Source organism: Nilaparvata lugens, chromosome 9 (genome assembly GCF_014356525.2).
Source record: "Nilaparvata lugens isolate BPH chromosome 9, ASM1435652v1, whole genome shotgun sequence".
Lineage (NCBI taxonomy): Eukaryota > Metazoa > Arthropoda > Insecta > Hemiptera > Delphacidae > Nilaparvata > Nilaparvata lugens.
Window position 1 is genome coordinate 13,026,769 of NC_052512.1, and position 17,808 is coordinate 13,044,576.

The 17,808-nt window shown below is 33.4% G+C and overlaps 1 protein-coding gene across 1 annotated transcript in view; it reads left to right on the forward strand.

Annotated features, from left to right (window-relative positions):
• Window positions 1–2,079: 2,079 nt before the first annotated feature.
• The window catches only part of LOC111064358 (chromatin assembly factor 1 subunit A-A), a 54,927-nt gene continuing 39,198 nt past the window's right edge, over window positions 2,080–17,808 (forward strand). The window contains exons 1-7 of the mRNA XM_022352074.2: window positions 2,080–2,340; window positions 3,270–3,328; window positions 3,617–3,658; window positions 6,148–6,392; window positions 9,652–10,395; window positions 12,688–12,893; window positions 16,709–16,952. Of these exons, the coding sequence (XP_022207766.2) occupies window positions 3,307–3,328; window positions 3,617–3,658; window positions 6,148–6,392; window positions 9,652–10,395; window positions 12,688–12,893; window positions 16,709–16,952 (1,503 nt within the window). The 5' untranslated portion in view covers window positions 2,080–2,340; window positions 3,270–3,306. The remainder of the gene's footprint in view (window positions 2,341–3,269; window positions 3,329–3,616; window positions 3,659–6,147; window positions 6,393–9,651; window positions 10,396–12,687; window positions 12,894–16,708; window positions 16,953–17,808) is intronic.

Sequence of the window (17,808 nt, forward strand, 5' to 3'; positions counted from 1 at the left end):
AGAAATTATAATTTACAGTATATAATTTTATTATGAATTTTCATAATAAAGATGAAATATTTTTTAAATTTATTATTAATTCTACATTTTTGAAGGATAATCTGGCAACAGAGCAAAGTGAGAAAGAGATAGAGCTATCCGCTTTCTTGAATGATAGTCGAGGATAGCAATACCATTGCTAAACAAACTCTGACATTATAACGTGGACCTCACTAGTTGGTCCCAACGATCTATATATACTAACTGGATAGCGAACAGAGTAGGCTTTGCCAGCCGAGAAACGTTCCGGCGCCTTTTCAGCCATCCCCTCCACAAAGGGGCACACGAGTAGCCTACTGCCAGCCGGAGGCCTAAACACCATTATTGAAATACCATTATTCCAACTATTCATTTCATATTAATAACTTTCATTAAAGCTCCAAAGGTCGAGCACCTTACACGATGGTTGCTTCATGTTCTGTTTACAATTGCACCAACAGATTTAAGAAAGGAAGTAGTGATATTTCATTTTATCACTAAGTTGAATATATTTATTCTTTTATGTAGATTGAAATACCATTATTCTAACTATTCATTTCATATTACAGTACTACGTTTCATATTATTATTACTATTCATTCTTATAATTTTATCATTCTTTCTACACCGTATATTCTGTAAATAGTTTATTTTGGCTATTGAAAAGAAATAGTTGTCCATTATCCAGTTATAGATTGTTTAATAATTACTAATGTTATTTTCCAGATTATATAGGAATACATTTATGAACTTGCTGCACATATAAAAAACTGCCTTCTAACCACACTTAATCAGTCAAAGTTTGATAAACTTTGTATTTATAGTTTATTATTCAGTCTAAAATTGTATTGAGTTCTAAAATGCCAAGAGTGTATTGACTCATTATTGAATGATGAAGTAAACTACTAGGTACTTCACAGAATTCACTGAATACATATCAAATGGCAAACTTGTCAGGCCAAGCAAAGATGTATTGAAAATTGTCAAGTTTGTTTACAGTACGGTAATACACTTCAAAACTGTAAACTACTGAATAATATCATATTGAGAAGTTGTATGCATTTTGAAAATTCCCTATTCAAAAATCATTTCATGATATTGGTGAGAACAACCACCGGGTAAATCAGATAAATTCTAACAAGACCTGAAGATTATGATATAGGCCATCATTTGGCAGGGGAGAAAACAAATAAAATTAATATAGATGGAATTAAATAGAGAATGCATTTATTCAAATGCTAATTAATATATAATTATTATTTAACGAAAATCCTAAATAAATGCTGCAAATCACCCCGAAGACCTCTGCTACTGCAGACATTGACAACAGGGTTTGATAGTGCAATTGAAAAGCAAGGGTGCCTTCCAGCCCTGTGCCTTTCTTGCCCGTTTGTGGTGGGGAGAGCGCTCAGCCCAGCCGGGCCGGTTCTTTCAGCATGCAGTTCGCTATCCAGTATAATTATAATTATATAGTATAATTATACTTATAGATCGTTGGTTGGTCCTATTGGTGAGTCGCCGCCTACCTGTCTCCCCGACAACTAAGCTTCTCGCTATTTTGATCGCAGGCGTCAGTAAATACCCTGGCAAAAGATACCATTGCCGTCAACTAGTCTCCCCGACATTGACTGGTTTTGACTGAAGCTGCAAGTACAAGCTCTCTACCTCCAATTTAATGTATCTTCAGGTGTCTTTACCAACGATCCGGAATTCGTTCATTAAGGAGTTTTGTCCTAGGTTCTTGGTGTGTCGCAGCTTGAAGGTGGAGTGCTTTCATTGGACTGTGTGGCTGAAATGTATTTGAACTAAAAATTGAAATTGATTGTTCATCAATATTGTATTCTATTGGTTACTAAGTCAAATCTAAGTTTTCTAGTCTACAGAAAGCCCACCTGTAGCTCTGCATGACTACACTGCATTTCAAAAACACTATTTTTTGGTCACTTGGTTCAGAATCGACATTTCGATTGGTGATGCGTGATGCATTCAAACAGTTTGTTCGCAGATGAATTCCGCTTTACATTATCACTGCTGACTAAATTAGAAATGATTAAATAAAAGTAACAAGTTGATTCCCGGTTCCCGCGTCTTTAGTATTGTTCTATCACATTAGACTATATTTTCCAATGGTCTTTTGTATTTTTAATTGCTCATTTGTTATTATTCTCACTCTTCTATGATCGATTTCAACATTCCACTGTCTTGTTTTCAATTTGTAAATTTTTCCATCAACATCAACAAGTTCCTAATAAATGTGCCTTGTAAGTCAACAATAATATTATAGGTTATCCTAAGAAGAAACTTCTGTACCTATTGTGAACAGTAAGTATTTTGATTTGTATCTACTGTATGTTATGTAATTTTTGAGTAATACATGTTAATAAATAACCTATGATAGTGTTTAAATATCTAATCCATATTACTTTTTGATTATTTTAAAATAGAATATATAACATTTTTAATTCAGGACTGTCCTGAAAGTTCAGTCCAATATTACTGTACAGACAAATCAAAACTTCAAAAATAAAATCAATACACGTTGAAATATGGTCAAGGGTAGTCTATTTCACTTCCCATAAACTAATAGTTTATTTTATTTATCACTTAATCTTCTGTTAAGTTCATCCTAAGTACAGTAAAAACAGGCGCGGATCCAGGAATCATACCTATGGTGGAGGGCGTTATTTTTTATTTGTACATCAAATAAGGCGTTTTTGCAATGCGACGCTACGAGGCCATCACAGATCTACCCAATTCTTAGCAATAGCCATAGTGAAGTCCACGTTTTAATGGCAGTATTTGATTGACATTGGTGTTGCTATCCTTGTCTATCATTTGACAAAGCAGATAGTGCTATCCTTTTCTAACTACACAACGTTGCCAAATCCGTTTTTAACAATGTAGAAATACATTCAATTAAGGCAGACAATCGGCAACGCTGTTTTCCTATCTTTATTTACTGCCATTATAAAGTGGACCTCAAAATAGCAGCTGATATCGGCAATGTAATTCTCGCGGGGAGTGGAATAGGTTCTTTTTCCATTGCAGTGGGTAGGTTCGACAAATCCTTAGCCTATACCCGTTCCACAGGAGATCACTGGATGAAATATATTAAATAAATTAAAAAATAAAATAAATAGGAGCCCCAGCTTCGCAAGAGATAGAGTAGTCCGAACAGAAGCGGTACCTATATCTGTACATAGATTAAGCTTACCATGATATGAAATCTCAGTCAAATATGTATTTTTCAGGAATTGTGTATCAACGAAGAAGAAACGTTTTAGCAAAATGAAGACGCCAAAAGACGAAGGTTAGTTATAAAAATTTTATAATTATTATTAAAATAGTCTACTTCAGATATCTGCTGACAACATAGATTTGCTGACTATCTTCTCTAGTTTTTATGTATTTTATATTTTTCTCTTGAAATTGATTTCTTCAATTCTTACCATGAATTTCATGATACATTTTTCTGTTTTGAGAGTTATTTGATGTCATGTATTTTCTATTCTCTATTGACTCTATACCAGTCAAACAAAATAAATCAAAATTCTATATATTTTCTAACTAAAGTTGTGGTCGTTGGTTTTGATTACAGATACTGTTGACCTGACTGGATCTTCCAAGAAAATGAAACAAGGTAATTTTTCTCATGTAAAATTTCAACTCAATCTGATGAACTGGATTCCAATCAAAACTCTTTACTCTGAATACCATAATTTGAAATTTGAGTTTTCACCTTACCAAACCAGATTCACAATACAACAATTACCAATTTTACAATGAAAAACAATACAAGCAAAAACGTGAATACAATATAATAATATTCAAATATTAACTATATAACAAAATAGGTGAAAAACTGTTTTTAGGAGAGACTTATTATCCAATTTCCATGCCAATCCATCCAAGCCAATTTCCCTGTGAGAATGTGGCCGAAATGTAACAAACTATGTTAGGCCTATAAACAAATTATGCTTACATGAAAGTTTAAACCTCAATTTATTTCAGTTCTCTTTGATGATCAACCAGTTGACTCAGCTAGCTATTTGACTCGTGGGTTAAGTGAAAGAGGGGGCTCTCATTGCCTCAATTTCGCCCACATCACTTTTATTGTAAAGTGTAAATATAAAAGTAACTTATCTACCATTCACTTGGCTTCAGTTTCTTTTAGCCCATTTATTTATAGCCTAATATTAACAAGCATAATTCATTCATATTTATTTTTCCAGGGCGAATCAATAGTTTTTTTCATGAGTCGAAACATCGTGTTTTTGAAAAGAGAAGAAAACCAAAGATTATTGGTTGATTCGTTTGAAAATATGATTTTTTGTTTATATTTATAGGCCATTATCTTTGAAAATGTTTCTGTTTGATGTAATACGTATTTATAAAATTACAATTTGGGCTGTTTTATCGCATAAAAACATGTTTAAATTGAAATATCTCTATGATATATAATTTTACAGATGGCAATTACTGAGATATTGCAATTATTCAAATGCTAATGTATTAATAATTATTATTAAAGATAATCCAAATTAAATGCTGTAAATCACCCCGAAGACTTCTGAGTAAACAGCTAGATGGAAACTCGATGAGCGCTACTATTAAAAAATTATATTTGTCAATAAAATATCTATTTTTTTTAATTATGTAGTCAATATTTACAATAGCAGAAGTCTTCGGAGTGATTTACAGCATTTAATTTGGATTTTCATTTAATAATTATTATATATGATTTTGTTTGTATCTATTCAAATTGACGAAAGTTTGAACAGCGAAGCTTTAATTATTTGGAAAACAAAAATACTTTTTCGATTAATACTCCATATACTCCATCTCAGCACTAAATACTCTAAATACAAATATATAAATCTCAGTACCCTTTTAAATTATTTTCTCACAACATGTTTCGAACATTAATGCCATTTTCAAGCGGCATTAATAAAAAATCTGGTGTGGTACACTCACACAACTTTCCTTGCTCATTGAACTTTAAGCCTCATTCTCAAACGAAAATAATTTAGGGAAATAACATAATGACGATTGGCAGCAACATATTTGAAACTATACGATCAGACTACTGTACATGTGTATATATAATTGTTTTCAGAGTACTTTTTCCTTTGTGTAAATTGTGAAATTCGATGATTTTTTCAAATTCGTCAAAACAGCTGTTCTACAGATGAAATTTATTGACTATGAGTTCTTCTTATAAACTGCTTCACCTACCCTACCCCATGCACGAGAAGGAGGTTACAAAGTCCATTTCTCAAGGATGGGTTGGGCCCCCCATTAGTTTTCCAGGAAAAAGACTCATGCCAGTTGATAGAGCTGATAAATAACTATACAGGGTATGAATTTGAAAAAAATCGTTAGAGCCGTTTTTGAGAAAATCGTGAAAAACATGGTTCTTAGTAATTATCTGCCATTTTCCTCAAGAATGCAATTTTCCCAGAAATGAGACTCATGTCAGTTGATAGGGCTTATGAATGGTATAAATTTGAAGAAAATCGTTAGAGCCGTTTTCGAGAAACCCTTGAAAATCATGATTTTTAGTCATTATCTGCCATTTTTCTCAAGAATATTACGGAGCTCCTGAAATATTCCCAGAAATGAGACTCATGACAGTTGATAGGGCTTATGAATCCATGGTATAAATTTGAAGAAAATCGTTCGAGCCGTTTTCGAGAAAAACGTGAAAAACATGGTTTTTCAGTAATAAATTATCCGTCATTTTCTCGCCATATTGAATCGAATTTCATTGAATTTCTTATTGTCGGATCCTCATGGTATAAGGACCTTAAGTTTAAAATTTCAAGTCAATCGGTTAATTAGGAATGGATTTATCGTGTTCACAGACATACATACACACACACACACACACACAGACCAACACCCAAAAATCATGTTTTTGGACTCAGGGGACCTTGAAACGTAAAGAAAACTTGAAATTAGGGTACTTTAATTTTTTTGGAAAGCAATACTTTCCTTACCTATGGTAATAGGGCAAGGAAAGTTAAAAATTACAATGAAACTCTGTAAATACTCTGTCAAGATCAGAAAAGGTCAGAGTTTTGCAGAACAATAAAACAATGTATTCTATAGAGTTCTATTCTTTTTCAGCCCGTCTTCCGTTCAAGCTGCTCACGCCTAAGCTAGCCGATGCAAAGAATAATGGAGAAATTAGTGACAAAGATAAAGCACAGAGGGATAAGTCGACTGACGACCAAGGGGCGGCCAAAGAGAACGCAAAAACCGAAGAAGTCATTGTTCTGGAGGACAGTGTTGAAATGACCGAACAGTTCAACGAGAAGAGTGAGACGGAAAATTCCAAAATTCGAAACTGTTCCAGGAAGCGATCAATCTCAGTAAGCTATTCATATGATAAAGAAATTTATTCATTTTTACTGTAATACTGGCTGTTTACTTACGAACTCCCTACCAATACTGTAGGGTATTGTTCCTGAGTAAAAAAAACATATCTAAATATCATATTTAAATTGTCCGAAAGTCTTCAGTTACTCACACAGCGGCCATTTTGTTTTTTTCCAAATAATGGTTAAACATACGGAATTGAAACTTTGTACAATTATTTATAACAGTTAGACAAAGCTACAAAAAATTATAATTTTTCAAATTCATAAAACAAAATGGCGGCCATTTAAAATTCTGTTTCTTAAATAACTCAGAAACCATTGGTTTTACAAAAATTACAAGAATAACCTTTTTTTATTAAATTTAATTACCTATTGATTGGTACCAGATTGGACCAATATTAACTGAGATAGGCTTATGGCAGCCTAAAGTGATAGGTGACCACTGATAGTTTGTTGCAGTGCAAAGCAAGGCATGCTGATAAGGTGCGTACAGATTTACGCGCCGCGGACATGAGCAATTCACTTTTAATCAGCTGATGCCAAGCTTTTTATATCTGTATCTTACCGTTTCTGTAAAAATACAGATATAGTCAATTCACTTTTAATCAGCTGATGCCAAGCTTTTTATACCTGTATCTTACCGTTTCTGTAAAAATACAGATATAGTCAGCTGATTAAAAGTGAATTGCTCATGTTCGCGGCGCGTATATCTGTACGCACCTATAGAGTCGCCTCAGAGATGCAACTACCTCTATTTGAATTGCATGTTAATAGTAAGCGATAATAGGTCATTTCAAACAATAAAATAACGTTACATAACCCTCTAAAGGTGGATCACCACCACTAAAGCTGCCATATCTCAGTTAATATTGGTTCAATCTTAAAAAATCTGGTACCAATCGATAGGTAATTAAATTTACTAAAAAAAGTTATTCCTTTGACTTTTTTGTAAAACCAACGGTTTCTTAGTTATTTAAGAAACAACATTTTAAATGGCCGTCGCCATTTTGTTATATGAATTTGAAAAGTTATCATAATTTTTTTGTAGCTTTGTCTAGTTGTTATAAATGATTGTGTAGAGTTTTAATTTCATATGTTTTCCATTATTTAGAAAAATGATAAGTGAAAAAAGCAAAATGGCCGCTGTGTGAGTAACTGAAGACTTTCGGAAAATTTAAATATGATATTTAGATATGTTTTTTAACGAGGAACAATTCCCTAAGGAGTTCGTAAACACCTTGTATAAGATATAATTCATCGATTTATTATACTACTCGTATTTTAGACCAAATTCAATAGAACGTTCATCCATTTGTATCATGTTACTCAACCGAAATTTATTAAAATCGAGGGAGGCGATATCATCAAAACTATAATAAAGTAAAGAACTGGCTTATACACGTATATGATAGGAAAACTATGTTTGGCGCATCATCACGTCTGTACTACTGGACTGATTAACTTGGAATTTTACATATATATTCTCAATTAACCGAGGATAGTTATAGGCCTATTTTCAAATCTTTAAAATTTCATTAAGTCAAGTTTTAAAATTCAATAAATAAATAATTGAAGCATCAATTATCCGAATCAAAACGTTCGATTGTGGCAAATGTTTTGCCTGCGTTCAATTCAATTTATCATTTACCACTAAAATGAGTTTAATTTATCTTCATTATTATAACTTTGCAAGTCAGTATTTTATTTCATCAATACTGTTTGTTTTTTTCTCCCTTAATTTGATACAGTGGCTAATGATGTAGTGAGGTCCACGTTATAATGGCAGTGGAGAAAGATAGGAGAAAAACGTTGTCGAATCTCTGTCTTGTCTATGCCTTCTGTAGACGGTTGCTGATACAGGTTTATTTATTTAATAAAACTGTTCATTCTCGTTTAAAATAATCAATTTTATATTCTATCAAGCAAAAAATTATATTTTTCAATAATTTCATAATGAATTTTCGTAATTAAGATGAACTATTTTGTTAATTAATTATTAATTCTACATTGTTAAAAGACAATCTGGCAACATAGCAAATTAAGAGAGAGATAGCCCTATTCGCTTTGTTGAATGATAGGCAAGTATAGCAATACCATTGCCATTATAACGTGGACATCACTATAGTAGTATTGTGCCTGAAATGATTCATTTATTTTTAAATTATAATGATAAATTCGTAATTGTAATGCTAGAATTTTACATTATTATTCGAAGTTCTGTTGGTTAGTTAACAAACGTGCTATGAAGTACGTTAACTATTTTTTTGTAATTTACTATTCATAGAGACTTCTATTATAGTATTGCTATAACAAAAATACCAGGTGTTTAAAAAAGAACTCCCTAGTTTTAATGTGTCAGAATCTGTAAAACGTTTTTTACAATAATTGAATAAAAACACAAATATGTTGTCAAATTCTACACTGATTTATTTAGTACACGACCATGGTTTCGTGACCACACCGGTCACATTTCCAAGTTGACTAAAGCTGCTTTAGTCAGCTGCAGCTTTAGTCAGCTGCAGTTTTAGTCGACTTGAAAATGTGACCGGTGTGGTCACGAAACCATGGTCGTGTACTAAATAAATCAGTGTAGAATTTGACAACATATTTGTGTTCTTATTCAGTTATGGAACGGTTCTACAATACTGACAATGACTCAGTCGAATTTTTATTTACACTATTCTAGTTTGTGGTGTTTGATTCAGAAATTGTCCAAGTTTTGTCCCCCTGCAGTTGGAAGACCTGCTTGATCTTGAGACGGCGCCAGGGTACAATTCCCTCAGTTAGGTTCGCTTTCCGGGAAGGTGGATAGGGAGAGCTCGCCCAATTGCTTGGTCACCACGAAGCCCGGACTTGACCCCTCTGGACTTTTTCTTTTGGGGATAGATAAAAAATGTTGTATACAGTGAAAAAATCCGAGACATGAACCATTTACGGGACAGTTACACCTGATTAATGTTGATGAATACATGGCGAAAACTTGAATATCGTCTCGATGTGTGCAGAGCAACAAATGGATCCCATGTTGAAGTGTACTAATATTAAACAATACTTAAAGGTTCTCTCTTTCATTTTATTTATTTGTTGATGTAGTTTTTCGTTAATTTACACATTCAATGTATACCTAAAACTGTATTATAATCATTGTATGGTGCTTTCTATTTTAATTTAATCGGTTAAAAGTGTAACTATTGTATTTTATAATTGTCTTGATGAAATAAACATCTATTCTATTCTAATTGTTTTACAGGTTTCGCCAAATAAGAAAGTAGCAGCTAGAAAGAAACAGAAAACGACGAAATCGGAAGCCACAACGGTGAAAAGTGAATCAGCAACAGAGAAAGAAGATGCAGATCAAAAGACTGAATGTGAAGCAGACAAGTTGGAATCACCAAAAAAGAAGACACTGAAAAGAAGTGCAGCGTCACTTCTAGATTCAGACACGACAAAAAGTCCAAGTAAAACGGATTGTGAGAAGAGAGAATCGCCGCGGAAGAAGAGGGTCAAAGAAGAGGATGAAAATGCAGAATCACTCCTAGATTCAGACACGACGAAAAGTCCAAGTAAAACGGATAGTGTGAAGAGAGAATCGCCGCGGAAGAAGAGGGTCAAAGAAGAGAAGGATAATGTGAAGCAGGAAGATGAAAGCCCCAGTAAACGGCAGAGTTCAAGACTACAGTCATCGATAAAAAATATCGATAATAAGGGAAAGTCGATACTTCCTACATCGACCGAAAAAAATTCGGATAACGATGAAGAGAACGATGGGAAAAAGAGGACCAGTGAGATCACACCTCGAAGAAGCGGGAGACAGGCCGAAGAGGAAGTGAGGAAGGAGAAGAGTGGTGAAACAACGCCTCAAGATGAGAGTTCGAAAAGTAGGACACCAGCAAGCGCCTCTAAAACGCCAAAAACTCGGAAACTCACGCCCAACCAGCTGGAAAAGCAAAAGGAATCAGCTAAGAAGAAAGCGGAAAGAGAACAAAAGTTATTGGTGAGTAGCAAGAGTATCGATCGCTAATCGGGATTTATAATATTATTAAAATCAAAAATACAAATTATTTCCAATTTTAAATTATATCCAAATTATTAAATTACGAAAATCCAAATTCAATGCTGCAAATCACCCAGAGGTTTTCTGCCACTGCAAATATTGACAACAGGGTAAACAGCTAGATTGAAATTCGATGAGCGCTACTATTCAAAAATTATTTTTCAGCTCGGGAATTGAACCCGGTACCTCTTTTTGTAAGGCCTGACAAATAATTGTTGAATAGTAGTGCTCATCGAATTTCCATCTATAGTGAGGTCCACGTTAAAATGGCAGTGTTTGATTTTGATTGGCAGTGGTATTGCTATCCATGTCAATCATTCAACAAAGCGGTTAGCGCTATCTCTTTCTCGCTTTGCTCTGTTGCCAGATCGTCTTTTAACAATGTAGAATAATTAATTTAAAAATATTTCATCTTAATTATGAAAATTCATTATGAAATTATTGAAAAATATAATTTTTTGCTTGATAAAATATAAAATTGATTATTCTAAACGAGAATGAACAGTTAATATTACATTAATAAACATGTATCAGCTACAGAAGGAATTGACAAGACAGAGGATCGGGTTTTCTTCTATCATCTCCACTGCCATTTTAACGTGGATCTCACTATAGTGTAAAACTCTCTATCAAATTGAGTGAATTACCTAAATTTTGAACATTTTATTGAGATTTTTGGAGAGAAATAGTACAGGCTCAGCCTAGTTTTTCCTCCAGTGTCATAATTATATTATGATTATAGTGTTTTGTAAAATAAAGTAATAAATAAATTCGGGAGGAGATCAGCTCAAGGATTACCTTATGATTTTATTTACCAAACATCAGTTTCATCTATTACTATAATAAAATAAAGAACTGGCTTATACACGTACGGGATAGGAAAATTATGTTAGACGCATCATCACGTCTCAACTATACTAAACTGATTAACTTTGAATTTTGCATATTGATTCTTATAGTGCAATATTTTTATTAATCTTTCCTGTAATTTTTTTTCAGAGAGACTTTTCGTTAAGACTTTTAATTTCTTTTAATCTATATAAAAAATGAATGTCAACTCACGGTTTGTTTGTTAGTTTGCTTGTTTGTTGGTTTGTTTGTTAGTTTGCTTGTTTGTTGGTTTGTTTGTTCCCTATAGACTCGAAACTACTTGACAGAACGGTATGAAACTTTAGGAATATGCTGTGTGAATATTGGGGATGGTTTCTGACCAGAAATTTCAATAGGGGGGCTAATAATAATTATTTATTAATCCATTTTACAGACCTATGTTTTCGAAATTTTCGGCCGAGGGGCTACGTACAATTTAACATTTAAAGTTACAAGCTGTATAATTATCACGTCACCCTGTGATAAATTGTGTACTGGTATTAAAACAGTAGTGTGGAGTTGAAGTTAGTGTAGTTGATTGGTACCAGCTGTAGATAATAGTTCCTTAGAAGACCTATACAAATAATAATTATTATCACTCCCCTATCATTGAGAAACTGGAAAATGTTGGAAAAAATTATTCATCTCATGAAAGAGTTGTTCATATTGCATTCATTAATAATTACTGAGTCTGTATTGAGATGTAATTGAAAATATTGATTGTCAGATAAAATTCATGATTCACCAAATAAATTCAAGTGTGACATGAGATATATTGACTTTTTGGCGGTACGAAGTTCGCCGGGCAAGCTAGTATTTGTATAAAATATTGCATTTTCAATTGTTTTACTTGTATTATGAGTTAAGAGAGCAAAACGGGATATTATCCTTGTGCTCTCATATGTATCTCAAATAAATATTACGTTTAATTTACCGAGGGTGGTTATAAGCCTATTTTGAATTCTTCAAGATTTTGGTAGATCATGTTTTTAATTAGACCTTTGCGGAGAACGAGTTATCTGCCAGATGTAAATATAATAAAGAAAGAATCAGAGTAGGCTATATACCCGGATGACTTGAACCACAATATTATCGACTCTATTAGACGGTGGAAAAGGAATAGTGACAAATATGCTCTCCCAATGTTTTGAGTAAGAAGCATTGATGTTATAATTTTTAGGGAATTATGACAGTCTAAAGTGAATCCATAGGAATATATATAAATCTCACTATAGACATTTCCTGAGATCTGAAGCTCGTAAAATAAATATTATTCTCTCAGAGGCAAAATGTATTCTTTACACTTACCTCACTGTTTTGCTTCAAGAATTTTATTGAAATTTTCAACTCATCTTTTTCCAGGAAAAAGAACGCCTCAAAAAGGAAAAGGAGGACCAGATGAATAAGTTGAAGGAAGAAAAGCTGAAAATGAAACAAGACAAAGAAGAGCAGAAGAAGAGAGAGAAGGAGGAGAAAGAAGAATTGAGGAAGAAAGAGAAGGAGGAGAAAGAAGAATTGAGGAAGAAAGAGAAGGACGAGAAGGAAAGGAAGAGACTAGCTGAAATCGAGTAAGTAAAAAGTGATTGCACAATTTTCTATACATTTATAAGTTTACTTTAATGAATTTCAAGTACAGCGGTCATATACCGATTGCGCCCAGCGGTCAAATGGGAGTGATACATGGCTCCTATACACATGTACACTGTTTACGTCTTGATGGCATCACTACTAGTCACATTATTTCTCTCTCTCTCTCTCTCTCTCTCTCTCTACATTGAGACATTATCTTTTAGAAAAAATGGCTGAAACTGTCCAACCCTAGAGCAGCATGACATTCAATTAAACCTTCCTTAATACCTATCCTTATCCTTTATAATCATTTCCCTCCACTCCCAAGTAAAAATAATTATGGGTTTTCTCTTTTTTATTTATTTCATGTAAATTTAGCATAAAAAATGTGTATAGGCTACATTTAAGATTGTTTCTTATTCTAACTCTTCCTCGAGTGGATCTTAGCAACCTTATTCTATATCCCTTCCCCTCTTTTTTGTATTATAATTTCCCCTTCATAATTCCCTAATTAGAATTATTATTATTATTATTATTTCTTCATGAACTTTCATAATCATATTATCTTGTTACTTACATGAACTAATCTCTTTTGTACAATAATTTCCCTTTGTTATTAACATTATTTTTGGATTTAAATCTACAAATCTTTTTTCTAATAAATTTCACTCCCTCATTATTCCAATTCTTATATCATATCGATTTTCTAATTATTGGGAACTAACTTTTTCTTTATTTTTTTCCTTATTATTATTTACTCTTTTCTGTTAATCGATTTAACTAAATGATTTATCGTTTCTATGATTTGGTTTTTACTTATTGATATTTTTGTCTTAATTTTTTTCGCTTAGACATAATATTTCGTTTGAATTTTCAACTTTCTTTTTTTTACGGTCAAGTGCTGAAGGGGAGGGTATCCTTGATACCCTCTCTGAGAATGGACTTAGCTCATATTGACTCTTTCAGTCTGTCACCATGAGTGAGAATAAGAACAGATCACCACATGTTTGCTATGCTGAGTGACAGAGGTTCAAAATTATTAGTGGTTGAAGGTTTTAAGTTTTCAAAAAAATATCCATATCTATCACCAACATTGTCTCTGTCATTAAATCAAATTCAGAAATGAAAATTCAAAACATTAGATTAAAACTAGGCTAATTTATGTTTTCATAATACAGTAGTGTTTTGCTTGAAGCATCCTTAGGATACTGTAGTGAATTTATTTCGCTCCTCCAGTTGTGGAACGTAATGTCGGCTGCTAGTGAGAGCGAAATGGCATCACTCGTGATGACGTCACTGACGTTCACTTTGTTACGTTCAACATGTGAGTGGCCAAACACATTCTGACCGCTGGGCGCGATCGGTAGATTCCTATACGGGTCATGCCAGAAGCAAATACAGTGTTATGAAAATACTTTCAAAATAATTCAAGTATGTAAACTGATTGTTTCTTTTCTGTATAGGGCTACTTGTAATATAAATAGAAATCAAAATCTCAGTATTTCTATTTATATGTAAACTGATTTCCGGAAACTGATTCATGGTCTCAAAATCAAGTTCAAATATCGATCTGAATCAAGTCTTTATTCAGTTTTATCAAATTGAACCCAAACTGAATAATTCAAAACTTTTTTTGCTGAGGGTGATGCCTAAATGAGCTCTAGACTTGTGCGTGGGTAATGAAGCGGATGATAATGAGAGATGTTTAACTAATTTAAATAAAATAACTAATTACATTTTTTGAATAATTCAATACTAAGTATATATTTCGAATTTCCAAAATATAGAAACACTTTTCGTTCAAATATACTTCAACGATCAAATGTCATCACAGCTGTATCAGTGGTGCCACCTTTATAATGAGATTCACGTTCAAAGTCAGTGGAAATGATAAAGCCGCGTTATTGTCACTTTTCTTTTTCCACCCTTCCACCGCCTTCTACAGTATATTGTAAAAAGCAAGTTCGTATGGCTTTTGTTGGTGGGGAGTCCCTTGAGGGAAGGTCCCACATCGCCAGAATATAATAGCATTCAAGCCGTCAATGGGCCTTACGACTGTCATACTTCAGCCGGGACCGACAGTTTAACGTGTCCATTCGATAATACGGGAGTGACCTTAGCAAAAACTTTTGGTTATGTGCGGGTTTGAACCAGGGATCTCTAGGCTGCTACGCGAGCACTCTATTAACTCTGTATATTGATCAATTAGTATATTGTAAATCTATATACAGCATATTTCAGAAGTAGTGTCGAACATTTTAGGGTATTGTTCCTGGATGATAGGAGACTACAAATGTCGTATTTCAAGTGTCCAAAACTCACCGGTTATCCTTATAGCTGCCATTTTTATCTCATGAACGAAATGTTGTATGGATCTGAAATTTGGCATGAATATTTATGCTATGAAAATTCAACTTCAAAATAATATACAAAATTTTCGATGTGCATTTCCAAAATGGCGATCATTTTAAATGTTGGATGGCAAATTTCACGAAAACCGTTCTCTTCACAGAAGTTTACACGATACAAAAAAGTTAGCAAATTTTATCAAGATTTATAAAGATTGGTCGAAGAATAACACAGAAATTAATTCTTTTCGTACAATCATACTTTTACAAAACAAACAAGAGTATCTGAAAACATTGTAAAATCAGTTGTATGGCCATATGGAGCCACCTAGTATCAAAGTGTCATCTTAAGGTGCGTAAAGACTTTCGCTCTGCTCTGCAATCGAACGTCACTCGAGAAGATCGATTGATGATCGCAGGTGGAGCAAAAGTGGAACGTGAACAGAGCTTGAGCTTGGCAAGTTCCTAAATCGAACTAACCAATAGTTGTGCATGCGCGGTTAACGTTTTTGTTGGATCAGTTACGATCTCTTGTGTTAGCATATAAAATTACCAAAATTAATGATTAATTAATTAAAAATTGAATAATCTATAATAATGAAAAAAATTATAATAATAGGTATCAGCATATTATAATTCAGAAGAAAGAAGTCAAACACCCAACCACTCCTTTCACCTATCAAAACATTGACAGACATAGCTTTTTTTGTAATAAAACATCAACATAAATGCAACAAACAATAATTATCATCAATATTTATTATATGAACATAATTAATAAACATAATGTATTATTATGCTACCCAGCAATCCCCTGGTCAGAATATTCCATTTAGTTTTGTCACCCGATCAGCTGGATTGAATGTTTCACATTTGTGAGGTTAGGTTGTAGCGAAGTCAACAATACGACAAGCGCGCGATCATTCTTCGAACATATTTCGAACCTCTAGCGATCCCTTGTGTAACATCTGGCGTAACGTTCATGATCGGAGCGAGTGCGGAGCGTGTTCGAGGCGCGTGTATCTGTACGCACCTTTAAATACAATTTGAATTAAAAATTGATGTTTGAATGGTGAAAAGTGGTCGGTCATGCATGCAGTACGAAAACAATTAATTTCTCTTTTATTCTTAGACCAATCTAAATAAATAAGGTATAATTGAAATCATGATGAAATTTGCTAACTTTTTTGTCTCTTGTAAATTTTCTGTAACGTGAACGGTTTTCTTGAAATTTGCCATCAAAAACTTCAAATGGCCGCCATTTGAGGTGTGAATGAAAATATTGATTGTCAGATAAATTTCATGATTCACCAAATAAAGTCAAGTGTGACATGAGATACATTGACTTTTTGGCGGTACGAAGTTCGCCGGGCAGGCTAGTACGATATAATAATTTCAAATTATTGATTGCTTTTTATTTGATTTATCTTACGATGCATAAACGAAAGATTGCCTGTTGTTTGCAGACAAAAGAATGAAGCAAAACGACTGAAAGAGGAGGAGAAGAAGAAGCAGAACGAAGCAAGGGAGGAGGAGAGGAGGAAGCGTGACGAAGCGAAGGAGGAGGAGAAACGGAAGAAGGACGCTGAGAAGCGCAAAGCGGCGGAAGCGTTTGCCAGCTTCTTCAAGCCCAAGGAATCGTCGACTCCAGCTGAGGAAACCGATGTTGAAATGGAAGTCGACGGCGTGGAGAAGTTCATGCCTTTCGAGGTGAGTTATAATCATCTAGTTATAAGTTGAAACAATTCTGTATTGAGGCTGTGCAAAGGCTAAAAATAAACTTTCTACTGGTGATATTTTTCAAAGTTTTTGGATTTGTATATCATCAAGCTATCAAAATGAAAAAGTTTTCTCAGGAATTTTTTCCAATCATTATTTTTGGAGATATGAGCGCCTAAAGTTTAAATTTTTGGGACAGAACATTTCAAATTTGGTAAGAGATTAATCAATGTGATTTGGAGGATAAATTCTTCATGGGATTGGTGATTGATCGAAACAAAAAAATTTCGGAAATGTAAATTTTTGAGAAAGTTATTTAATTTACCAAAAATAACTCAACTAAAATCTATTTCTGGTCATTTTTAGTAAATTGAATAACTTTCTCAAAAATTGATATTTCCGAAAAAAATGTTTTATTCAATCAAAAATATCATGGAGAATTTATTCTCCAAATCTCATTGATTAATCTTTTACCGAATTTGAAATGTTCTGTCCCAAAAATTTAAAATATAGGCGCTCATATCTCCAAAAGTAATGATTGAAAAAAAATCCTGAGAAAACTTTTTCATTTTAATAGCTTGATGATATACAAATCGAAAAACTTTGAAAAATACCACCAGTAGAAAGTTCATTTTTAGCCTTTGCACAGCCTTAATTTGTTTTGTAGACGAATTGGATTGTGAAAAATAGCTAAATTCCAATCAATATGTGGGAACATCAGTAGGACCCTTAGCAAGACAGCGAGAAAGAAACACTCATGAAGTTTTACAGAGTGATGGCTGTCCCTGTTCTTCTATACGGAAGTGAATCATGGGTCACAACAATACGTCTAGAGAGCAGGGTGCAG